The sequence below is a fragment of the Xyrauchen texanus genome, chromosome 16, assembly GCF_025860055.1.
Source record: "Xyrauchen texanus isolate HMW12.3.18 chromosome 16, RBS_HiC_50CHRs, whole genome shotgun sequence".
In the NCBI taxonomy this organism is placed as follows: Eukaryota; Metazoa; Chordata; class Actinopteri; order Cypriniformes; family Catostomidae; genus Xyrauchen; species Xyrauchen texanus.
Genome location: NC_068291.1, coordinates 3,353,400 through 3,379,773, shown reverse-complemented (window position 1 = coordinate 3,379,773; position 26,374 = coordinate 3,353,400). Strand labels below are relative to the sequence as shown.

At 38.9% G+C, this 26,374-nt stretch overlaps 1 protein-coding gene across 1 annotated transcript in view; it reads left to right on the top strand.

Moving 5' to 3' along the window:
- Positions 1-26,374, top strand: part of aqr (aquarius intron-binding spliceosomal factor) — a 79,198-nt gene extending 52,824 nt beyond the window's left edge. Inside the window, exons 27-35 of the mRNA XM_052146200.1 lie at positions 3,351-3,488; positions 3,578-3,649; positions 3,772-3,959; positions 4,173-4,344; positions 11,299-11,469; positions 19,868-19,953; positions 20,267-20,432; positions 22,120-22,233; positions 24,851-26,374. Of these exons, the coding sequence (XP_052002160.1) occupies positions 3,351-3,488; positions 3,578-3,649; positions 3,772-3,959; positions 4,173-4,344; positions 11,299-11,469; positions 19,868-19,953; positions 20,267-20,432; positions 22,120-22,233; positions 24,851-25,090 (1,347 nt within the window). The 3' untranslated portion in view covers positions 25,091-26,374. The remainder of the gene's footprint in view (positions 1-3,350; positions 3,489-3,577; positions 3,650-3,771; positions 3,960-4,172; positions 4,345-11,298; positions 11,470-19,867; positions 19,954-20,266; positions 20,433-22,119; positions 22,234-24,850) is intronic.

Sequence of the window (26,374 nt, the reverse complement as noted above, 5' to 3'; positions counted from 1 at the left end):
AAGAGTATCACAAAGCTGTTAAAGAGTGCATGTATGTATGGGCATGCAGTCAAAAGAGTATACTTTAAATGGCTGAGTGCTGTGTGTTTGCGTCCATCCGTCGGCGTCTGCAGGAAACCGTATCTCTGTCCCTCAACCGTCACTACCGATCACACTAAAAAAATGGCCTCATAAATATTTAATATTTTTCAGATTAATGCAGTATCACATCAAATATTCATTTCCCAGAGGACAGAGTCCTGAAAATATGCACGTGTGTTAAGCTCTCTTCACTGAAGAGTTGAGATACTATCGAACAGAAACGAATACTCGAAAGTCAAAGTATGCTGCCTATACTACCCTACAAAGGCTAAGTGCAGTAACTACAAATTTGGTCAAAAATGAGTTAAGACTTCTAATGGGCTTTATGACATGTGTTCTATCTTGTGAAAAAATATCTGGGTTAAATTATGTCCCGTTTCGGGATAAATGCATTACCACTAATCTACCCATAACATGTTTGACTGGCTGGTATAAAAACTTTAAAGGCCTTTTTCTCTGTTTCTTTGTTTGCGTAGTTACTGCACTTAGCCTTTGTAGGGCAGTATAGTGAAGAGGAAACTAAAGATTCTAATTTCTACCATGTGACAGGAAGTGGATAGAAACAATCTCAAACACGACCCCTGAAATTGATCATGATTTTGAAAATTGTGGTTAATCAAGCAGTACTTGCAGCAATACTCCACGTGAGGTTTACATTACAGTGATTTTACCTCAGAAAAGACGAGTGCCTAAAACCCTCTTTACTGTAAACACAACAGCAATATGAGACAATGATGTGATGCAAATTTGTTGTCCAGATCTATTAAATTCTAAAAAAAATTGACTGCCTAACCAAAAAAAGGTTGCTGTTTGAATTTAAATAAGCAAATATTTAAGAGTTTATAATTGGATCATTCTTTCTTAAACAACCATGTCGGAAGGCTTATCCCATGGACATTTTACTGTTTTTCAGAAGGAGATTGCTGAAATCAATGGAACTGGGTTAAGAATTGTCCAATGCATTATTAACATAGGATAGTGGTAAACCATCAGCTTTGCGGAAGAAATGTGGTTGTTATAAAATCTCTAATGATCAAATTACATTGTAATAAATTGACTGTAGGACTCATGACTATGTTTAATAGTGAAAGTAAGTAAGAGCATTTCCACACACACAATGCGAAGAGAAGTTACAGGATTGTGACTAAACAGCTGTTTGGCCACAAGAAAGCCACTTGTTAGTGAGGCTAATCGGAAAAAACAACTTCAATTTGCTAATGAGCATAAAGATTGGACTGTGGAGAAATGGAATAAGGTCATTTGGTCTGAGTGCAGATTTTCCCTGTTCCAAAGCGATGGGCATGTCAGGGTAAGAAAGGACGTGTGTGCATGGAGCGACACACCCGTCATGCATAGTGCCCACTGTACAAGCCTCTGGCAGTGTTATGTTCTGGGGTTGCTTCAGTTGGTCAGATCGAGGCTCAGCAACATTATGTGGCAATAATTTAGCTGACTAGCTGATTGTACTAAAAGACCAGGTTATCCCATCAATGGATTTTTTTCTTCTCTGATGGCACGGACATATTCCAGGATGACAATGTCAAGATTCATCATGCTCCGATTGTGAAAGAGTGGTTCAGGGAGCATGAGGAATAATTTTCACACATGAATTGGCCACAACAGTGTCCTGACCTTAACCCCATAGAAAGTCTTTGGGATGTGCTGGAGAAGACTTACGGAGTGGTTTGGCTTTCCCGTCATCAATAAAAGATCTGGGCCAATAATGAATGCAACTCTGGATGGAAATAAATGTTGTGACTCTGCATAAGGTTGTCGAAACAATGTCACGACAAGTGTACATTTCAAATGTGTTTACACAAACCTATTTATTAAAATACCTTTTCTATAATGAACATGTTTTCAATTACTGACTTATATGTAATTCTGATGGTTTTTTTGGGGGATTATAGTAAAAACAATTCATGCGCGATGTAACCGTCCAGAGATGGTAAAAGTCTGAAACCCTTGAAAAAAGAAATGTTGGTATTATTATTTCTTAACAAAATTATTCAGTGAAATAATTTTATTTAAAAATATTATTAATACTTGAAAAACATTTCTCCTCCAAATCAGTCACGTAGGGTAACTAGTGCTGTCAAACGATTAAAATATTTAATCACAATCTTTTTTTTTTGTAGTTAATCACGATATCTTTATAAACATGAGTGGACAAAATATGCTTCAGCCAGATGTATTATTCAGTCATCCACACAAAATCTACCCCACCAACAGCACGAGTTTGGCAACAGAAAATGAACACACAACTCAAAAACTCCTTTTAGACCCCCGTCACAATTGTAACCGGTGGTATTAAATGGGCCAGTGTAGATTACCTGCAAGGCTCCAGCAACATCTCCAACTTCAATCAAACAGAGATGTTGTGACCGAATCTTGGAGACAGCAGCGGGTTTTTGTTAGCTGGTAATCAGGACAGCCGCTACCTATACGCATATTACGCAGTCTGCGTAGGGCACCAACTCCCTAGGGAGGCACCAGAAACTCCATCAGCTGTCTTCTCTGGCATGTTATACATTCTTCGGTAGTAGTCGCAGAACACAGACGATCACCGCGCCTCACAGTGCAAGGCAGGTGTTCAAATGGAAACGGTCTTGCCGCTGCAATCATGTTACAAAATCCGAGCTCTATCTGTGCTTTGCAGGAATTATCATTCTGCTGTGCTACATTGATAAAATGCTTGGTGCCGTTATCAGCATAATGATTTTATTGCCGGATGTCATCAAGTTGCTGTATTGTTGCATGTAAGCCATTGTGTAAAACCAGCAAAAAAACAGACAATAAATTGTCAAGCAGCCTCTTTAATGCTGTACTTTATAATCCCTGAAAGTTAAAGGAATTCAGTAAAGTTCACCAAACTTCATGTGAAATTCACAAGGGAAGAATCTTTTGCCACCGGAAGTCCATCACGCAAAATTCACGATCGTGCAGTTTCCCATTGAGATGACTGAATTTCGCCCACAGAATTACACCATGCAAAAGTAAATGTGACTGCACATTAAAGCATGTTTACTTCGAAAAACAATGCAGAAGCATACAAGACATTTGGTGTCTGTTTTTGCAAGTCAATTTTCATTCATTACAAACCTCAAGATATTCTTAAAAAACTGAACTGAACCCGTCCCCCCAAAAAAAGGTGTTTTGTCAGAGCTTGGGGTCATGTAGCAGACCTCTACTTATACTGAACTCATGTCATGGAATTACACAAAAGTTGTGGCAGTTTTCTTTTAAAATCTAATTCTTCTCTCCTGCAGGAATTCAGGGCATTTGAGCTGTTGCGCAGCGGTCTGGACAGATCCAAATATCTGCTGGTGAAGGAAGCAAAGATCATCGCCATGACCTGCACACACGCCGCCCTCAAACGGCACGATTTGGTGGAGCTGGGCTTCAAGGTATCATCATCATCATCATCAGTGTGTTGTAGAAGATTTCAGCATCATTTGTGCAGCCTCAGTACTCACATTCAGCTTCTTCATTTCAGTATGATAATATCCTGATGGAGGAAGCTGCTCAGATCCTGGAGATTGAAACTTTCATTCCTCTACTGCTGCAGGTACGACACATGTAGTAAACCAGACAGGATTTTTAATGTCAGAACTTTGAATTCCAAAAATGCATACCATAATTCTGTAGTTGTAATGTGAGAGCTGTTTCGGTTTCCCTGTTTTCGGGCAGAACCCGGAGGATGGCTACAGTCGTCTCAAGCGCTGGATTATGATTGGTGATCACCATCAGCTGCCCCCTGTCATTAAGAACATGGCCTTTCAGAAATACTCCAACATGGAGCAGTCGCTTTTCACACGCTTTGTGCGTCTGGGCGTACCGACTGTAGACCTGGATGCCCAGGGCAGAGCACGCGCCAGGTCAGTACAGGGCGTTTTCACACTTTTTGTAAGGACATGGGTACATTTGACATCAGAATTTAGTTTTGTCGATGTGTAAGCCGTTTTCTGAACTTGGGTTTAATCAAAACCAGGGTCAACGTCAGAACACAGTGTGGGTAGGATCTTCAAATACACGGCTTGGCCTGAAGTGTCCTACTTTGACTCTCTATCTCTCTCGTGTGTCTCTGTCAGTCTGTGTAACCTGTATAACTGGCGTTATAAGCAGCTGGGGAACCTGCCTCACGTTCAGCTCCAGCCAGAGTTCCAGGCGCCAAACCCCGGATTCACATACGACTTTCAGCTCATTAACGTGGAAGACTTTAATGGCGTGGGTGAATCGGAACCCAATCCATACTTTTATCAGGTGAGCCCTTATGCCTGCTTTTACACAATATACATGTTTATTTTTGTTTTAATTATGTTATTTGTTCCAAAGACATATTCATTTATTTCCTCAGTGTAACACAATAGGTGAAACTGAGGAATGTCCTGGGCTATTTTTATCTTCCTTATGATCAAAGTGAACAAAAACTGGGGCTGTCAAGCTCCAAAGTGAAACAAAAAAGTAAAGCGCCTTAAAGTATTGTAAAAGTGTTTTCAATGTCATTCTTTAGCTTTGTGAGGAACAGACTCATATTTTTCACTAATAATCTTCCCCTCTTCCAAGCTCTGAAATTAACTATAAAAGGGTGCATTGATGCCACTGATGCCAAATGCTGTATCATGATCCAACATAATAGACGATGATGATACCATCTTTGATTTGAGAGCTGCAGCAGAGGGGAAACTTTTCACTGTATAAAAAGGCTGACAAGATTAGTCGACATTATCGTAAAAAATGTACAATAAAAATGTTTGTCAAATATTCGTTTGATCTCTTTTAACTAGGGCTGTCAATTGATTAACGTTTTTCATGTAATTATTACATGGTATGTAGATTAAATAATCGCAACTAACCACATACATAAATATTTGTTGTGAAAGCCCATATAATTAGGAATAGTTATATTTAAATAATTATATATATCTAAATATATATATATATATATATATATATATATATATATATATATATATATATATATATAATAGAAAATTATACAGATAATTAAAATGCATTACATTATTTGGGCATGCAAGTTAAGTGTTGATAAGACACTTCACAGCAATCCATTTTGTCAGTCAGTCAGAGTTATATTATAAGGGCTTGTTTCAAGATGAATCAATGTTAACCTGTGCGAGACAAACGCTTTTGGAGCATCTCAGTTGCGTCGCATCATAAACGTACCGTTTTTAGGTCGCTGTTTCAAATTAAACTAAGTTTGAAACTTAGAAAAACACGTCTTTGGGTCCCTGCCTTCAGATTTTCACTCCAAAAATGTGTTGTAAGCTAGAACATGTTCTCATCTTGTGTTGTCTGCTCTCGATAAGTGTGGATTGTTCTCTGTCTGTTTGAGCTGCGTGTTGCCTATACAGTGAGTTTCGCTTACTGCCCCCTGGAGAAAACTGGTGGTTCTCCATACTTGAATTGCTTATATGAAAGGAATATTCCATATTATGGTCCGGGGACATGACTAATTGCGTTTTATTTTTTATATAATTAATTGCACAGAGTTAAAGCGTTAAATCGACAGCCCTACTTTTAATGTAACAAGATCATATGTAACATAAGGAACAGATGAAGGCAGTGGAAAACTGCAGCTCTACCGACTCTGAAATACACCAAAAGAAAGATGCTCAGGGTCCCTGCTCACCTGTGTGATCGTGCCTTAGGCATGTATGGAGGCATGAGGACTGCTGATGTGGCCAGAGCAATAAATTGCAATGTCAGTACTGTGAGATGGCTAAGACAGCTCTACAGGGAGACAGGAAGGACAGCTGATCATCCTCGCAGTGGCAGACCACGTGTAACAACACCTGCACAGGATCTTTACTTCCGAATATCACACCTGTGAAAGGCTGAGAGAGGCTGGACTGAGGGCTTGTAGACCTGTTGTAAGGCAGGTCCTTAACAGACGTCACCGACAACATCACCACCTATGGGCTCAAACCCTCCTTCACTGGACCAGACAGGACTAGCAAAACGTGCTCTTCACTGACGAGTCACGGTTTTGTCTGACCAGGGGTGATGGTCGGACTCGTGTTCATCATCGAAGGAATGAGTTTTACACAGAGGCCTGTACTCTGGAGCAGGATTGATTTGGAGGGAAGTGTCCATCATGGTCTGGGGTGGTGTGTCACAGCATCATCGGACTGAACTTGATTGCAGGCAATCTCAACACTGTGCGTTACAGGGAGAGCATCCTCCTCCCTCATGTGGTACTCATCCTGACATGACCCTCCAGCATGACGACGCCACCAGCCATACTGCTCGTTCTGTGCGGGATATCCTGCTAGATAGGAATGTCAGTGTTCTGCCATGGCCATTAAAGAGACCGGATCTCAATCCCATTGAGCACGTCTGGAAATTGTTGGATGGGAGGGTGAGGCCTAGAGCCATTCCCCCCAGAAATGTCCGGGAACTTGCAAGTGCCTCGGTGGAAGAGCTGGCAAATCTGGTGCAGTCCATGAGGAGATGATGCACTGCAGGACTACTTATATGGTGCTTTTTTGTCATTTTGCAATTTGAAAGTTCCTGTCCCCATTTGCTTGTATTAAATGGAAAAGAGTGGCCAGGACATTCTTCAAATTTTCTCATGTGTTCTATAGAATAGAAAAAGAGAGACCTCTAAGTTAAGTTCAGATGAGATGTGACTTACTTGACACAAATATTTTGAGAATTCAGGCAGATTTGGCCCTCTTGAATGGCCATGTGTTTGCACTGAAACTCTGTATCGTTTATAAGTGATGACCATGCACTGGATGGCGTGAAAATCACATGAGTCCAGCGATGTGCCTCTGATACTCTTAATGGGAAGCTGGAGGGAGTTGTCCTTGTTAAAGTATCCATGCTAACACCTCACCCGTGCACATACACAACTCTAATGGGCTGTATGAATGAGCCTCTCGCAGGACTATAGGGAAGACACTGTTTGCTCAGTCAGTGCTTACAGCTGCTGAACAAATGTCCCTTTGTAGGTTTATTAGTTTTGTCCCTTATTAGTGCACTACTGGAGGCTAATGCCATGTCAGCAGTTTATAAAAAGTTTAAGCTCAATCCAGAGCTCTTCAATGACTAAAGTTACACACATACACTGGCAGCCAAAAATTTGGACTAATGTACAGATTTTGCTGATTTGGAATGAAATTAGTACTTTAATTCACCAAAGTTGCATTCAACTGATCACAAATCAGGACATTACTGATGTAAAAACAGCACCAACGCTATTTGAAAAGTCATTTTTTGATCAAATCTAGACAGCAGCATCACTCCAACACCTTATCCTTGAGTAATCATGCTAAATTGATCATTTGGTACTAGAAAAATCACTTTCCATTATATCAAACACAGATGAAAGCTATTTGGTTCATTAAATGAAGCTTAATATTGTCTTTGTCTTTGTTTTTGAGTTGCCACATTATGCAATAAACTGGCATGTCTTAAGGTCAATATTAGGTCGAAAATGGTAAAAAATAAACGGCTTCTCTAGAAACTCTGAACTTTAGAAACAGTCACTGTTATGAGGAATGAAGGCTATTTATTGCTTGAAATAGCCACAAAACTAAAGACAAAGAAGAACTGACTCTAACAAGTACAGAAAGAGATGTGGAAGACCAGATGTACAACTAAACAAGAGGATAAGTACATCAGAGTCTCTAGTTTGAGAAATAGATGCCTCACATGTCCTCCGCTGACAGCTTCATTGAATTCTACCTGCTCAACACCAGTTTCATGTACAACAGTAAAGAGAAGACTCAGGAGGCCTTATGGGAAGAATTGCTAAGAAAAAGACACTTTTGAAACAGAAAAAGAAAAAGTTCGAGTGAGCAAAGAAACACAGACATTGAACAACAGATAATTGGAAAAGAGTGTTATGGCTCTTCACCCCATTGAGTTCTTGTGGGATCAGTTAGACTGTAAGATGCATGAGAAGTGCCTGACAAGACAGTCACATCTATGGCAAGTGCTACAGGAAGTGTGGGGTGAAAGGTCACCTGAGTATCTGGACAAACTGACAGCTAGAATGTCAAGGATCTGCAAAGCTGTCATTGCTGCACATGGAGGATTTTTTTATGAGAATTCTTTGAAGTAGTTTAAGAAGTTCTGAACATGTTTTTCAAATTGTAATGGCAATTGTTCATGTTATTAACTCTTTCCCCGCCAAACACGGAATTTTCCGGGTATCCGTGTTTTAGGTGCTATACGGCAAGGAAGACCCGCACACATGTTTTGAAAGAGTACGCAACTCTGATCAAAGAAACAGACTGCGATTGTCTCAAACGTGAAGTGGAACACCATACTAATACTAAAGCACTTGTTTGATAAAAATGCCTTTTTCTCAGCTTTTTGTCCGAAATTTTGTTTTTGACAAAACCTACCTCTGTTCAAGTGGCAATAAAAAAAGAACAAATGAAGATAAAATAAAATCGTTTTTTTTGCCTAAAAGCAGAGGCTCAGATCTTTATTTTGATGTATAGCATCTTCATATATTCATGAAAGAAAATATTCTGCGGGCCATTAAAATTTAGCGAAAATCGTCAAAAATCCTGGCGGTGGCTGGCAACGTTTTTTAAAAACGCTGGCGGGGAAAGAGTTAATGTCCTGATTTTACATTGTGATCAGTTGAATGCAACTTTGGTGAATAAAAGTACCAATTTCTTTCCATAAGAGCAAAATCTGGACATTATTCCAAACTTTTGAGCTGAAGTTTTCAGACCCTTTACCAGATCTCTTGCTTTACTGAATTACAGATTATAAGTTAAAATGTCACGGAGTTACATTGCAAAGCCCTGTAACTCAATCAAATTACAATATAACTTAATTGTTAGTCATCATGCAATGGCAACTTAATTTATTACTTAACACATTGAGAATACTTTGTTACTAGTGCAAATGTTTAAATGTCCATATTGATATTAACAATAAAATTACAACTAATAAAAATGCTTATTTTAAAACCTGTAATTTGATGGTAACTAGGATGAAAGCCTTTTATGGTATCTTAAATTGATTGAATACCGAATTCATGAATAAACTTACATTTCATTATTATTTTCGGTTTTACAATATATAAATGTTATGGATTCAAATTCAGGCATGCATTTCCATCTCGCAAAACAGTTTGTCTTTATCACAAGCCAGTCTCTGCTAAAGTTCGAGCAAGCGAGTGCGCACACATCCGTGTCAATCAAACTGATCGCAACAGTTGAAAGGGAGCACATCCATTTTGATTAAACGTGCCGTTTAATAAACAAGGTTTTTTTTGGCATTTAAAGTTTTGCGGTGGCGGCAGCCGGTGAAAGAAATATAATGCTCTGCACTATGCTGTCTCTGGAGCACCACAAACGTGTTATGCAACCTGTGAATTTCTACAGAGAAGTCAAGCCTCTCAAATGGCTAGACTGATGAGAAAAAGACTGGAGCCTACATACACCAACATAAACTGCTCATTCTCGTGTTGATTCCAGTACAGCTGTGTTTACTATGCAGATGTCCATGTGTTCAGCCTCCATCACTGGGCACAGTGTGGAGCTATGGTTCGAGGCTCTGCTGTTGCTATGGTTACAGGGCTCTTTAGTTGCCTGAGAAATTAGACTTGAGTAACAGCTGTTGTGAATTAAATTACCAATGCAGTTTAGTAAACTTAATTTGATGCTTAGTACATGGGTAGATATAACATAAAATACATGTGTGAAAATGAGCCCAAATGTCTGGATTTCTCATCGACTAACCTTTGGTCAGGGGACGGTCAGGGGCAGCCCTAGGATGCCAAACAAGTTAATGTGAATACTTTTATTCACCATGCATACATCATCTTCTAATACTTTAATTTTTTAACGCTATAGTTGAAACTGTGAAGCATGTCGGCCAGTTAAGTGTTTTCCATCTGTATCATAGTCACAATTGCATGTTTGTCTGGCACTACTGGCTGTTTCCTGATGCTCCAGGCATGTTTAATTGGTTTATGTTGCAATATTGACTTGTTGTCTAGTAAAGTGCTCAGGATTGTTTGAGCAGCTTGAACCTGAAAACATTAAAGCTAATCGTGATCAGTTAGTTTGGTCAATGTTGGTGCTGTTCTGGTTGTATAATGCTTAATAGAAGGCAACACTCTGGGTTCTGGAAAGAAAACTCCCTTTCATTTATCCCATTGACGAATTGACTTAACAATTACTTATGAAACTTACCTACCGTGAGCTATGAGGTTGTTCATCAATGGCATGCTTCTGTTGAAGCCAACCATCTACGTTATCTGAACTTCATTGTTTAAAAATCATGTTTGATAGCGGAATTAATGGTTAACAACTACATTACCCATGATACAGCAGAGAAGAATCCACCAATCAGAGAACCACGGCTAACAAAACTGCAGAACTTGCATCGGAGTGACCACACGCTCCCATGATGCACTGTGAATGATGTAATTGAGTCAGTCTCCCTTCACCCTTAAACTACTTACTGGATATATTTGTACATATCAGGGTATTTTGCAATAAACTTAAAATATATTGTTTCTATACTTACAATAAACAACCTAAAATCAATAGTTTGATATATTCCAATAGTTTTTTATTCAATAACATCATTCGCAATGCTTCATGGGATTGTAGTCCATATACTCATGAAAGATGGGAAATACACAGTCTTGTATCTTTGTCCAATTTTCAAATACTTTTTTGCCTCAAAACAAAGTTTTGTGATTCTCCTCTGAGCTGGTTGGATTTATTCATGGCTTACAACTCTTTTATTAAAAAGTCTGTGGAAGAAATGAATGGGGAAAATACTTCTGGAACCCAGACAGCTGAAAAAGTGTGCGGGCACAGTTGCGCTCTATTGTACCAACAAAGAAACCTTTTTGTTATCAAATACTTAAAAAGCATTTATAATTTTTTTTTCAAGCATTTTTATAATTTATGTAAACTGCCAAACTTTGGAGATGGTACAGTAAGATTTTTTAAAATTATTTATGATTAAATTATTACTGTAATTTAAAATTAAAGGTATTTGCATTTTTCCACTGCCTTTAATTTCTGCTGATTTTTTACTAGAAAAAAACAATATATTATCAGTCTTTTTTTATTTTTATTTATAACTGTAAAACAGGAAATTACTATTACAGTCATGTCACAAGTACAATTTACTCATTACAGAAAATGAGATGGGGAAATGTTGCAATGCAAATAAATGTAATCAATGTATTTTGTAATCTTTTTGTAGAATCTGGCAGAAGCGGAGTATTCAGTGGCTCTGTACATGTACATGCGTCTGCTGGGATATCCCGCTGAGCGCATCAGTATACTCACCACTTACAACGGGCAGAAACATCTCATCCGTGATGTCATCAACCAGAGATGTGCCAACAACTCATTCTTTGGGCAGCCCAATAAAGTAAGAACAGCCATATTTGATGTTTTCAAATGCTGACATCGATAGCATTTGTGTCATAATGATCAACACAAAAATTTCAACTCAACCCTTCTTTTCTTAAAAAAAAAAAAAAAAGCAATAATCTGGGTAACAGTGATGCACTTACAATGGAAGTCAATGGGGCCATTCTCACTGTTTCAAAACTATAGACACAAGACAGAAAAACAATATGTGTGTTAACATGATTTTACGCATCTGTGTAAATTATATCCAAGCTTTCTTGCATGACAAAGATTTAATTGAAGAATTAATGTAAGTGCTTTAAATTATAAGCTTCACATTTATGAATTTAAACCCTCCAAAAATCATCTCTATTCATTTCAAATGTAAGTGTCTCACTGTAACCCCATTTTTGAAAAGGAGGGATGAGTCAAAAAATTTTTGGGTTGGTAATCTACATAATGCCACAAATGCTGTCCATTGGGCTTAACTTGCATTGAACCCGGAATATTCCTTTAAATTAAGGTCACATCAAAATGCATGACTCGCCAGGCATTTATCATTTATTTTTGGTATTGTTGAAAAGCCTTTTATGTATAGATTGTACTATTTTAGCCTTGTCCCAGACTCAAACTTTCATTATTAAACTATAATAATCAAAAATAACAATACATATTATTAAATGTTTAAAACTATAATAAATCAAAATAAATAGTAAAAATAAGCATAATTAATTTCAATATTTAATTGATTTCTATCAGCTTTTCAATAATTACGATTGTCCCACAATTGTGTCGTCATTTCCACCACACCAAACAAATTTGCCCCTAATAAAGTTTGTTGAAAACTTAATGTACTTGTTAACCAAGTGGACAAAAGTGTCAGTGAAGAGCATGCTGGAGATTAAAAATGCTTGTGAAGAAAACCAAGAAAAATCAAGTTAAATATCACTTGTTAATTTGCCATAATTTCTAATCTAGTTGTAATTTTGCCTTATAAATATGGGATATTTTTTACATAAAACAATTCCTTTGTCCTTCTAATGCATTAGTAATGCCTCATAATACACATTATAATATGTTATAACTAAATTATAATACTTACCTATTCAGTAGTCGAGTGGTGGTGGTGTAGTGGTCTAAGCACATAACTGGTAATCTGGTAATCAGAAGGACGCTGATTCGAGCCCCACAGCCACCACCATTGTGAGCAAGGCACTTCTCCAGGTTGCTCCAGGGGGATTGTCCCTGTAATATGTGCACTGTAAGTCACTTTGGATAAAAGCGTCTGCCAAATGCATTAATGTAAATAGTCATACCTTTAGTTTATAATGCATTATAACACAAGCAACATCCAGTTTTATCTGCAGAAGTTATATTGTATTAGATTATATTTTTAATATATATAATAGATATGCTTTAATGACAAAAGCAATGTCTTATAACCACTTTAAAATATATATTGGATGTTGATAAGACATATTACAAGTCATGCTTGAAGTTGTATACACTCACCGGCCACTTTATTATGAACACCTGCTAATTCATGCGATTATCTAATCAGCCAATCATGTGGGAGGAGTGTAACTTTTTCCTTATTACATCACGTGGTGTTCTGAGAGCAAAATTAAACACTGAATGTTGGCTGTCATCCACGCAGCCTGACCGTTTACTCGCGTGATTAACTGAAAGTAAAGCACTGCCGGCTCGTGATGCATGAATGGCTTGCACACGCTGCATGAGTCTTGTGTATGCTGCAGTCTCGTCACATTTTTACTTTTTGTTTAGCCTCTCATTCCGCTCATAAAAACACTGCGTGATCACGAGAAAGAATTACATCAAGGTGTAAATTGGTATGCAGGTGCAGAATTTCATATGAATTAAATAATCTCCTCTCTTGCCGTTGCTGGCGTACCAGTGATTACTCTTCCATGTGCCAGAGGTTGCCGACCCCCTCGAGTTTACTCAGAATGGTACCAAAAACAAAAAACATCCAGCAAGCTGCAGTTTTGTGTGTGAAAACGGCTTGTTAATTAGAGAGGTCATAGGGAAATGGCCAGACTGGTCCAAGCTGACATGAAGTTGACCGTAACCCAAATAAACACTCGTTACAACAGTGCTATGCAGAAAAGCATTTCTGAATGTACAACACATCAAATATTGAGGCTGGTGGGCTACAACAGTAGAAGACCCCTCCGGGTACCACTACTGTCAGCTAAGAACAGGAAACTGAGGCTGCAGTGGGCATAGGCTCACCAAAACTGGACAGTAGACGATTGGAAAAACATTGCCTGGTCTGACAAATCTGAATTTCTGATGAGGTACACAAATGGTAGGCCCACTACAGCCTCAGTTTTCTGTTCTTGACTGACAGAAGTGGAACCCAACATGGTCTTCTGCCGTTGTAGCCCATCCACCTCAAGGATCGACATGTTGTGCATTCTGAGATTGTGCAGAGCGGTTATCTGAGTTACCATAGACTTTCTGTCAGCTAGAACCAGTCTGGCCATTCTCTGTTGACTTCGCTCATCAACAAGGCATTTCCATCCATAGAACTGCTACTCACTGGATGTTTTTGTTTTTGGCACCATTCAGTGTAAATTCTAGAGACTGTTATGTGTGTAAATCACAGAAGATCAACAGTTACAGAAATACTCAAACCAGCCCGTTTGGCACCAACATTCGTACCATGCTCAATCACTGAGATAGTTTTTATTCCCCCCATTTTGATGGTTGATGTGAACATTTAACTGACGCTCATGACCTGTATCTGCATGATTTTATACATTACACTACTGTCACATGATTGGCTGATTAGATAATTGCATGGATAAGTAGGTGAACAGGTGTTCCTAATAAAGTGGCCGGTGAGTGTACAGTACACATGTACAAAATAACACAGATTCAATGTAAATTGAGATATTACGAAAACACTTGTAAATTCAATTTAATTCAAACTTAAACATTTGTGCATCTTTGGGGCCTGGGTAGCTCAGCGAGTAAAGACTCTTGACTATCACACCTGGAGTCGTGTGTTTGAATCCAAGGCATGCTGAGTGACTCCAGCCAGGTCTCCTAAGTATCCAAATTGGCCCAGTTGCTAGGGAGGGTAGAGTCACATGGGGTAACCTCCTCATGGTAATGTGGTTCTTGCTCTCGGTAGAGCATGTGGTGGGTCGTGCATGGATGCCGTGGAGAATAGCATGAAGCCTCCACACGCACTGGGTCTCCCCGGTAACACTCAATAAGCTACGTGATAAGATGTGTGCATTGATGGTCTCAGACGCGGAGGCAACTGAGATTCGTCCTCCGTCACCTGAATTGAGGCGAGTCACTGTGCCACCACGAGGACTTAGAGCACATTGGTAATTGGGCATTCCAAACTGGGGAGAAAAGGGGAAAATAAATGTTTTGTGCATCTTATTTGGAGACGTATTTTATAAATAACTTCCATTATATTTGTTTGACTTGTAATGTACTATACAGGTGAAACTCGAAAAATTAGAATATTGTGCAAAAGTTCATTAATTTCAGTAATTCAACTTAAAAGGTGAAACTAATATATTATATAGACTCATTACTAGCAAAGTAAGATATTTCAAGCCTTTATTTGATGTAATTTTGATGATTATGGCTTACAGCTTATGAAAACCCCAAATTCAGAATCTCAGAAAATTAGAATATTACATGAAATCAATAAAAAAAAAAGGATTTTAAATACAGAAATGTCGGCCCTCTGAAAAGTATAATCATGCATATGTACTCAGTACTTGGTTTGGGCCCTTTTGCCTCAATGCGGCGTGGCATGGATGCTATCAGCCTGTGGCACTGCTGAGGTGTTATGGAAGACCAAGATGCTTCAATAGTGGCCTTCAGCTCTTCTGCATTGTTTGGTCTCATGTCTCATCTTTCTCTTGGCAATGCCCCATAGATTCTCTATGGGGTTCAGGTCAGGCAAGTTTGCTGGCCAATCAAGCACAGTAATACCATGGTCATTGAACCAGGTTTTGGTACTTTTGGCAGTGTGGGCAGGTGCCAAGTCCTGCTGGAAAATGAAGTCAGCATCTCCATAAAGCTTGTCTGCTGAAGGAAGCATGAAGTGCTCTAAAATGTCCCGGTAGCCGGCTGCGTTGACTCTGGACTTAATAAAGCACAGTGGACCAACACCAGCCGATGACATGGCTCCCCAAACCAACACAGACTGTGGAAACTTCACACTGGACTTCAGGCATCTTGGATTGTGTGCCTCTCCATTCTTCCTCCAGTCTCTGGGACCTTGGTTTCCAAATGAGATGCAAAATTTGCTCTCATCAGAAAAGAGGACTTTGGACCACTGAGCAACAGACCAGTTCTTTTTTCTTTAGCCCAGGTAAGACGTTTGACATTTGAAGCCCATGTCCAGGACCCGTCTGTGTGTGGTGGCTCTTGATGCAGTAACTCCAGCCTCAGTCCACTCCTTGTGAAGCTCCCCACACATTTGAATGGCCTTTTCCTGACAATCCTCTCCAGGCTACGGTCATCCCTGCTGCTTGTGCACCTTTTTCTTCCACACTTTTCCCTTCCACTTAACTTTCTATTAATGTGCTTTGATACAGCACTTTGAGAACATCCAACTTCTTTTGCAATTACCTTTTGAGGCTTTCCCTCCTTGTGGAGGGTGTCAATGATGGTTTTCTGCACAACTGTCAGGTCAGCAGTCTTCCCCATGATTGTGAATTCAACTGAACCAGACTGAGAGACCATTTAAAGGCTCAGGAACCCTTTGCAGGTGTTTAGCTGATTAGAGTGTGACACTTTGAGCCTACAATACTGAACCTTTTCACAATATTCTAATTTTCTGAGATTCTGAATTTGGGGTTTTCATAAGCTGTAAGCCATAATCATCAAAATTATATCAAATAAAGGCTTGAAATATCTTACTTTGCTTGTAATGAGTCTATATAATATATTAGTTTCACCTTTTAAGTTGAATTACTGAAATTAATGAACTTTTGCACGATATTCTAATTTTTCGAGTTTCACCTGTATGTTTATGAGAAGATATTGCTTTTGTAACTACTTAAAGCAGGCAAAGACCTCTTACAATATGATCACGCCATAAAACCTTTTGATTGTTTACACTATATAGCACATATACCATTAACTTTATGAACTTCTGCTGTGTTAAAATTGGATGTTGCTTGTGTTGTAATGCATTATACTCTAAATTATAAATGTGAAGTCTTATAATGTTTTATAACTGCAGTTAGAATTATTCATGAGAAGTTATAAGGTGTATGGGCTTCATAGATAGTGTTACCATAATGTCATTTCCAGCACAGAAGTCTATTAAACACAATACAGAATTTGAGATGTGCTGGAAATGACACTTTGGTGAAAATTTTATGACATTCAGAAGAAATTACATAAATCTCCTGCGATGCATGTACATACACTGCTGGACATTGTTGTTATACCAATTAAACTAGAGAGAATGAAAAATGCTTTAGCAAGACTTTACATTCTGGAAATTGTCAGGGTTGAAAGAGCCCGGACTTAATAGAGTATTTTGTATGAAAAAAAATTGTATACTTGATTGTCCGATGTAATGAGTGAAAAAAGATTTTATAATCGTGGTTGATATTATTTCTGATTCATTCGTCACACTTACATTTGCAAATATAGTGGCTCTTTACAGAAAATACACAGACTATGCACTATATACTGCAGAAATGGTGAGAGTAGTATGTTAGTATGCTTTCCAAACATTGCCCATGATAGTGTTTCATGCTGATGTGTCTTCCTTTGGGTGGGCCTCAACTGCAGTGGTATTTGATTAGTGAGTGTATAATTTATCGTGTCTCACACTGCCCTATGATCTTAATTACGTTGCTCTTTGCTGCACATCATTTTCTGCCCAGCAGCCACTATTGTGACTTTTGCAGCATTGGGCAGGTTTCATTTTGCTGCTGTTTCAGTATGACTGGCAGAAGAACTTACTGAAGCCTCTACAGGTCCTACTGGTTAAAGCTTTGCTAACATAATGTCAGAATACTTAAAGCAAAGCAAATTTAACCCTGAGCGGCTTCTGTCAGCTGTGAGTTCAACCAAATACTATTCCTTTAAATAGACTACAGATGACTGCAGCCATTATCACTGCACAAAATAACCTCATCAGCACCAGGAGAAATAATGAAAACCATTTTTCATGATCTACTTTAGAAAACCAAAGAAATAGTTTACCTTAAGATAAAAATGTTGATTCAAACCTGTATGACTGAAAATGCAATAATGCAAACTCGATGGTAAAACGATGGTGGTCTTATCCTGAAGACAACATCTGAATAAGACTGAAATGTTGTAGAAAGGGGTGTGAGATCAGACACTCATTTGTATGTAAATGGCTTTGCAGGCGTTAACTGGATGATCTGGATGGGGACAGTCCAGTCCCTTATTAGCATTTAACATTTCACTGCAGAAATGGGCCACTCTCTTTTTAGTATGCACATCATGTGTGAAACGGGAAGAGAGCATGTTTCCACACTCCTTGAGACCCGCTAATAAATTTCTCATTGAAAACCATCTGCTGAGAGGCAGTGTTCCAGTAGCTGAATCCAAGGAAGAGCAGAATTATGACTATCTTATGTGTACATTATGACATCACACTACCTGCTATTAGGGCTTGCATGACTACTCATTTTTAACTAGTCGACTAGCTGCTCAGAAAATTAACAGATTATTCCATCATTCTTAGATTAAAAAGTGCATTTGTAAAGAAGGGTTTTAAGTATACATCATGGTAGTATATACAGTTGAAGTCAGAAGTTTACATAAATTCAGTTTTTCACAATTCCTGACATTTAATCATAGAAAACAAGAATGTGAAATGTCACAATAATAGTAGAGAGAATGATTTATTTCAGCTTTTATTTCTTTCATCACGTTCCCAGTGGGTCTGTGTCCCAAGTTTACATACACTTTGTTAGTATTTGGTAGCATCACTTTAAATTGTTTCACTTGGGTCAAACATTTTGGGTAGCCTTCCAGAAGCTTCTCACGATAAGTTGCTGGAATTTTGGCCCGTTCCTCCAGACAGAACTGGTGTAACTGAGTCAGGTTTGTAGGCCTCCTTGCTCACACTCTCTTTCAGTTCTGCCCACAAATCTTTTATCGGATTGAGGTCAGGGCTTTGTGATGACCACTCCAATACCTTGACTTTGTTGTCCTTAATCCATTTTGACACAACTTTGGAGGTATGCTTGGGGTCATTGTCAATTTGGAACTTCCTGGCTGATGTCTTGAGATGTTTCTTCAATATCCACATAATTTTCATGATTCCATCTATTTTGTGAAGTGCACCAGTCCCTCCTGCATTAAAGCACCCCCACAACATGATGCTGCCACCCCCATGCTTCACGGTTTAGATGGTGATCTTTGGCTTGCAAGCCTCACCCTTTTTCCTCCAAACATAATGATCATTATGGCCAAACGGTTACATTTTTGTTTCTTCAGACCAGAGTACATTTCTCCAAAAAGTAATGTCTTTGTCCCCATGTACACTTGCAAACTGTAGTCTGGCTTTTTTATGGTGGTTTTGGAGCAGTAGCTTCTTCCTGGCAGAGCAGCCTTTTAGGTTATGTCGATATAGGACTTCTTTTACTGTGGATATAGATACTTGTCTACCCGTTTCCTCCACTATCTTCACAAGGTCCTTTGCTGTTGTTCTGGGATTGATTTGCACTTTTCACACCAAACTACGTTCATCTCTAGGAGACAGAATGAGTCTCCTTCCTGAGCGGTATGATGGCTGCATGGTCCCATGGTGTTTATTCTTGTGTACTATTGTTTGTATAGATGAACATGGTACCTTCAGGCATTTGGAAATTGCTCCCAAGGATGAAACAGACTTATGGACGTCCACAATTGTTTTTGAGGTCTTGGCTGATTTCTTTTGATTTTCCCATGATGTCAAGCAAAGAGGCACTGAGTTTGAGTGTAGGCCTTAAAATACATTCACAGGTACACCTCCAATTGATGCCAATTAGCCTATCGGAAGCTAATTAATTAATTTAAACCTAAAGGCTTGACATAATTTTCTGGAATTTTCCAAGTTGCTTAAAGGCACAGTTAACTTAATGTATGTAAACATCTGATCCGCTGGAATTGTGATATAGTCAATTAAAAGTGAAACAATCTGTCTATAAACAATTGTTGGAAAACTTAATCGTGCCATGCACAAAGTAGATTTCCTAAATGACTTGCCAAAACTATAGTTTGCTAATATTAAATCTGTGGAGTGGTTAAAAATGTGTTTTAATGACTTAAAACTAAGTGTATGTAAACTTCTGACTTCCACTGTAAATGTCTGGACAGGGTGCTTTTCAAAAATGTGATTTCTTTTCAGCAACGGCCTACTTTTATAACTGCCTGATGTCTTGCAGGTGACGACAGTAGACAGGTTCCAGGGTCAACAGAATGATTACATCATCCTCTCTCTTGTCCGTACTAAAGCTGTGGGACACTTGAGGTGAGCGCTCCTATTTACATAATACACTCACTCCTCTCAGTAACATCTGTAATTATAATTATTTTCATAAATTATCGTTGTTATTACAACTTTAATCCACGGATATTATTGCTGAAACAATATCATGTAAATGTAAAAAATGTCAGTCTCTTCCTGTTTAAGTGTGCAGAAAAGCATCTTTATGCTGATAGTCAAATGTCTGGTGATTGAAACTGGGAAGTAACTGATTTGTCTTCTCTTTCCCCACTTCCTCTTATCTTTTCTGTCTTTTTCTTTACCTCTTCCTGCTCTGTTCATGCCACTGTGTTTGTAGAGATGTGCGGCGTCTGGTTGTGGCGATGTCCCGTTCGAGACTCGGGCTCTATATATTTGCACGAGTGTCCCTTTTCCAGAACTGCTTCGAGCTTACACCGGCCTTTAACCAGCTGACCGCTCGACCCCTGCAGCTGCACATCAGACCGCATGAGTGCTACACCTCTGTGAGTACTGCTGTCATTCTGACACATTCAGTGATTTCTGTTTGAACCCTGGTTAGAGAAATGCCCTTTTAGCAGCATTTACAAATATTTTAAAGTGAAAGTGTTTAATAATAGCAGCAGAAATATAAGTGATACAAGTGAGTAGTATTCATCTGGTTATGTGGTCTTGGTATTGCTGCCACCATGACAAGGTAATCCGTCCCACGTAGAATAAAACCGCCTTTTCTGGACCATAGATTTGACTAGGTGATTGTACATCATTTTAAACCGATTTTTCAAGTTCCAAAAATTGCGCTCCGTAGCACTTCTGAATGTTGACGCTGAGCGGTGGCGGTGTGTGCGTACCTTTTGTAGAAAATAAATAATTGTTTTGAATTTCAGTGTCATCCACCAAATGCGTCCGGTGTTCGGCCACTTTGATTTCCCCTGCCACTCTCACTATTAAAGTTGTGCTGAGAAATATGTCTGAAGAGAACGAGCAGCCCTATTTATATCTGAAAAAAACTAATCTAGATATCTCGATTATCATCTGGGATATCTTCCGATTATCGATGCGTGAAAAGTCATCGATCGCAAAGCCTGACACATCGTAACAGGTTTGATGGCAGTGATGCATTGGGCCGTCACAATTATGAAATTTGGCTGGCGATTAATCGTCAAACAAATAATTGCAATTATGATGATTAATTGTCTGTTTTAGGACTTTCACAATTATGAGGATTCCTTTTCATGCAAATTGTCATGCTTTTGTCATAGGTGTTTGTGTGCTTCATAAACATATTTAATTTCTATATGATTTCCTTTTAAGGCTTTATAAACTTCTGAATGACATTTAAAAAATTTCAAAGTACTTAAAATATCTGTCTCTCTTTTTGGTCAACTTCATCTTGGGCGTGCCATTAGAGTGAAACCGGTTCAGTTAGATGGTCGGAGTTCAATGGAATGTGACGCTCAAACACGCCTTTGTGTAAATGTGATTGGAATTTAAAGTGTGCGATAATTGCGGTTATCTCAAATAACCATGGTTGGAACAAATTACCGTGATAGACAATTATTTAATAATAACGACAGGCCTAGTGATGCCAAACATTATTGGTTTGTGCGCATCATGGAGTGATTTTGACGCCGTTGGTTTGAGTACGCTAAAGTGCAGTTGACATTTGTGAGTTACAGCCAAATGGAACTATTTCGGTCTGTTCCTCACACAGAGATATTATGACTTCAGAAAATAGCAAGCGGAATATAGCAAGTTATTGATTAAAGTTATAGATGGATTGCTTTGATTTTTCATGGCACTTTAATGTCATTTTTGTAGCAGCGTAAACATTCTGCCTAACATCTCATTTATTTCCATGGAATAAGTCATACCGCTTTGGTATGCAAATTTTTAATTTTTGTTTCTCCGCTCCCTTCTAGGTTTATAACAACAGTATTAAGAAGTGGAATACATCTGTTTCTTGATTTTATTTGACAAACACCGTTATATCAGTAATTTATTTCTCTCCTTTTCTCCATCTATCAGAAAAAAATATATTGACAGGTCAGAACATCGTTTTAAATTTCAGCCTTGTAACTAAATGGCAAAATTTGTTTCCTGGAAAAATGTGCTGATACATGCCTCTCTCGCTCTCTCTCTCTCTCTCTCTCTCTCTCTCTCTCTCTCTCTCTTTGTGTTTCTGTCATGTAGACGGAGCAGCGTTCCACCCAGCCTGATCAGGTGGTTAAGGACATGCCAGAGATGGCTAATCTGGTGTATAACATGTACATGCACATGATTCAGAATACACAGCAGTACAGACAAGTGAGTGTGCCTTAAATCCCATCTATTGAGAGATATTTCTGATGTTTCAGGTTTCATTTTAAGGTGTTACGGGACAAGTTGACCCAGTTCATATAAAGATAAAGCTGAAATATGCCTGAAAACTGTCAAAATGACACCAGAGCCTAGAACAATAGAAACCAAAATCAGTTTGATATATCGACCATGATGGGAACACCCACTCAAAGCACACGCATGCAAACCAACACGCATGCATACATACATTATTTGCTCAATATAAAAACAATGGAAATGAATGGGGGAACAAATGTTTGTGTGTGTTTCAGACAAAACTTGACCCACATACACCTACCCACCCATCCATAAACACACACGTACACACACACATAAATACTAGGCTTTGGATCAATGCCTTTTTCACGCATCAATAATCAGAAGATTTTCCCGGTGATTTTTTTCAGATATACTATAAATAGGGCTGCTCGTTGCACAATAGTCTTTGTCTCTACTGACATATTTCTCAACACAACTTTGGTAAAGTGTGAGCAGCAGGGTCAATTAAAAGGGGTTGCACACTGGATGTGTCTGGCATGTCAGGACATGGCACGTTCTAAAATTATTTATTTTCTACAAAAGTTACGCACACACTGCACAATGCTCACGGAGCCACAGAGTGCAACTCGCATACTTTTCCATTAAATTCGACCCAAATCATTATTAAAGGACAAATCTTATTTAGTCTAGCCATCACTGGATGATCTATTGTGAACATGCATCTTTCATACACCCTACACAATGTATTTTCAGTTACAAGTAGGCCATTTTGTGGTTGGACATCTACAAACGGAGAAATTGTATAATAAACCCTTTAAGTGCTTCAGTGTTACTTGATTGCCAACTGCGCAGAAGACCAAACATATTTTTATTTTGGAATAATATGAAACGGGTAAATCCTTCATACGAAGACCAGGATTATGAATTAATGGATTAGTTCACCCAAAAATTATAATTCTCATGATTGACACCTCTAAGCCATCCCAGATATGTGTGTTTTTCCTCCTCCAGCAGAACAGAAATGAAGATTTTTATAAGCACATTTCAGCTCTGTTTGTCCATACAATGAAAGTGAACGGGTGCCATGAGGCTTCTGGCTGTTTGATGGTCCAGAAGTCATATTTAGGCAGCATTAAATTAATCCACACGACTCCAGTTGGTCAGTTAATGTCTTCTGAAGTAAATTGATAGTTTGTGTAAAAAAAAAAGATAATTACAATGTTTTTAACTTTAAATTGTTGCTTCCGCCCACTTTTTATTTCTGTTTGAAATGACCTTAACTATTGCGTGGCGTTCATTCCTCTGTTTCATACAAAGCACATCCTTCCGACTTCTGCACTTATAGCACGAAGCAGTCAAGACTTCTCTTTGTGGTCACTATAATGTGGTTTCGTTCTCGGTGGGGCGTGTGGTGAGTTGTGTGTGGATGCTGCGGAGAATAGCATGAAGCCTCCACACACGCTATGTCTCCACGGTAACACGCACAACAAGCCACGTGACAAGATGCGTGGATTGACTGTCTCAGATGTGGAGGCTACTGAGATTCGCCCTCCGCCACCCGGATTGAGGCGAGTCAATACACCACCACGAGGACTTGGAGTGCATTGGGCATTCCAAATTGGGGAGAAAAGGAGAGAAAATCCCAAAAATAAGTTAGTTTCATTTTTTACACAAACCTATGGATTTGCTTCAGAAGACATTAGTTGATCAACTGGAGTCATGTGGATTACTTTTATTATGCCTAAATATGACTTTTGGCCATCAAACTGCCAGCAGCTTCACGGCACCCATTCACATTCATTGTATGGACAAACAGAGCTGAAATGTGCTTATAAAAATCTTCATTTCTGCTGAAGGAAAGTCACACACATCTGGGATGGCTGAAGTGAGTAAATCATGAAAATGTTTTAATTTTGGGTGAACTAATCCTTTAACAGTATACAGGGTCCATTTTGAGTTCACTTTCATCCCCATCACACCAGATTAAAACATCAAAGGTTTAGATTAAGCTGCACTATTGACCCACACAGCTTGTGCGGACCACTGCTCTCACACAATAACATATGGTGATGCAGTGTTGTGCATCTTATTTCATTTTTGTTCCACTAAAATGTCTTCATTTTCAACTTTATCATAAACTTGATGGAAATACTGTACTTGGAAATTAGCTTGCTTTTAAATAAATGTGATGGCAGTGATGCCTAAAGTGTGTGGTTTAAATTAATAAAACAATTGAAAATAACTCCTTAAATATTATTTGTATTTAGGCCCCCAGTGAGCAAACCTAAGGCGACTGCAGCTAGGAACACAAAACTCCATAAGATGTTAGTTATTGGAGAAAATACGTTGGGAGAAACCAGGCTCAGCTAGGGGAGCATGAATATAATGCCAAAATGTGTTATCTATGTGTAGTATAAGTCTTGTTTTATGTAAGTAAACGGAGTAGATGTTTGGTGGGAAATGTTTAAAACTAAAGGATTGTGTATGGGCTCATTATTAAGTGTTATCTTAATGTTCAAATACCTTTTTGGGGTCACTGTACTCATTGATCCATGACATCATCGTACTGTTTTTCTGTTTGCAGCAGCACCTCCTGAATCCCCCTCGTCAGGTGCAGGAGGCTGAGGAGCCCATGGAGGCTGATGATGGGGGTACTGAGACTCCGAGTCAGAGTGAGCAGACGGCTGGTGCTGGGGAAGAGGAGGGTGAGAAGAAGAAGCAGGACCGCGGTGATGAGGAGGAGGAGACTGAAGAGCACGCTAAAATGCCTGAACATCCGGGCAGAGACAGTGACAGCGGGGACAGCGATGAGGATGAACCCTAGAAAGTCCGTCTGCCCTCGCGTCTCATTCCCCAAATGTATTTGTTTACTTGTGTTTTTAGATTATTAAAATATAGGGCTTTGGAATGTTAATTTACCTTTTGTAAGAGAATGACATTTTGTAATAAAATAAAATCAGTCTTGAGGTTGTGCATTCATTTTCTGAACTACAGCGGCACTTTTTATTGTTTTAATTTTTTAGAATTTCCTTTGCAAAAATCCTCACAAAAATACAAAGTTCTGTTCATGCCACAAATTTGACACTCATTGCCACAAATCTATTGCCAGAGGTGTTGTGCTCTGAATTAAGAGTTTTGCGCAAAGCTCCTATACATGTGAAAATAACGAGTAGCAAAGTTGCTGCATGTTTGCCAGAACTCTAGGTTTTGTAAAATAACTGTTTATTTGCAGCACAAGCTGGTTCCTAGTAAACAGTTCTGTGGCGAATCTTTTGCAAATATCTGCCACTACTGGAAAAAGGTTATATGGCAAACCTTTGGCCAATATCTTCCACTACTGGCTAGCAGTTCTGCTGCAAACCTTTGGCAAATATTAGCCACTAGTGGCAAACAGTTCTTTAGCAAATATCTGCCACTAGTAGCAAACAGTTCAGTGGCAAAACTTTGGCATATATCTGCCACTACTGGTAAAACGTTTTTTTGGCAAACCTTTGGCAAATATCTGCCACTACTGACAAACAGTTCTGCGGCAAACCTTTGGCAAATATTAGCCACTAGTGGCAAACAGTTCAGTGGCAAAACTTTGGCATATATCTGCCACTACTGGAAAAACGTTTTTTGGCAAATATCTGCCACTACTGACAAACAGTTCTGCGGCAAACCTTTGGCAAATATCTTCCACAACTGGCAAATGTTTGGCAAATATCTGCCACTACTGGCTAACAGTTCTGCGGCAAACCTTTGGCAAATATTAGCCACTACTGGCAAACTGTTCTTTGGCAAATATCTGCCACTACTGGCTAACAGTTCTGCTGCAAACCTTTCGCAAATATTAGCCACTACTGGGAAAAAATGTGATATGGCGAACCTTTTGCCACTACTGGCAAACAGTTCTGCGGTAAACCTTTAGCAAATATCTGCCACTACTATGAAACAATTCTGCAGAGAACCTTTGACAAATATCTGCTGCTACTGGCAAACAGTTCTGTGGAAAAAATTTGCTACTGCTGGTAAACAGTTCTGTATTAAACCCTTGGCAAATAACTGCCACTTCTGGCAACTGTTCTGCCACTACTTAGTTGTGCAAACCTGTGGCAACAATGGACAA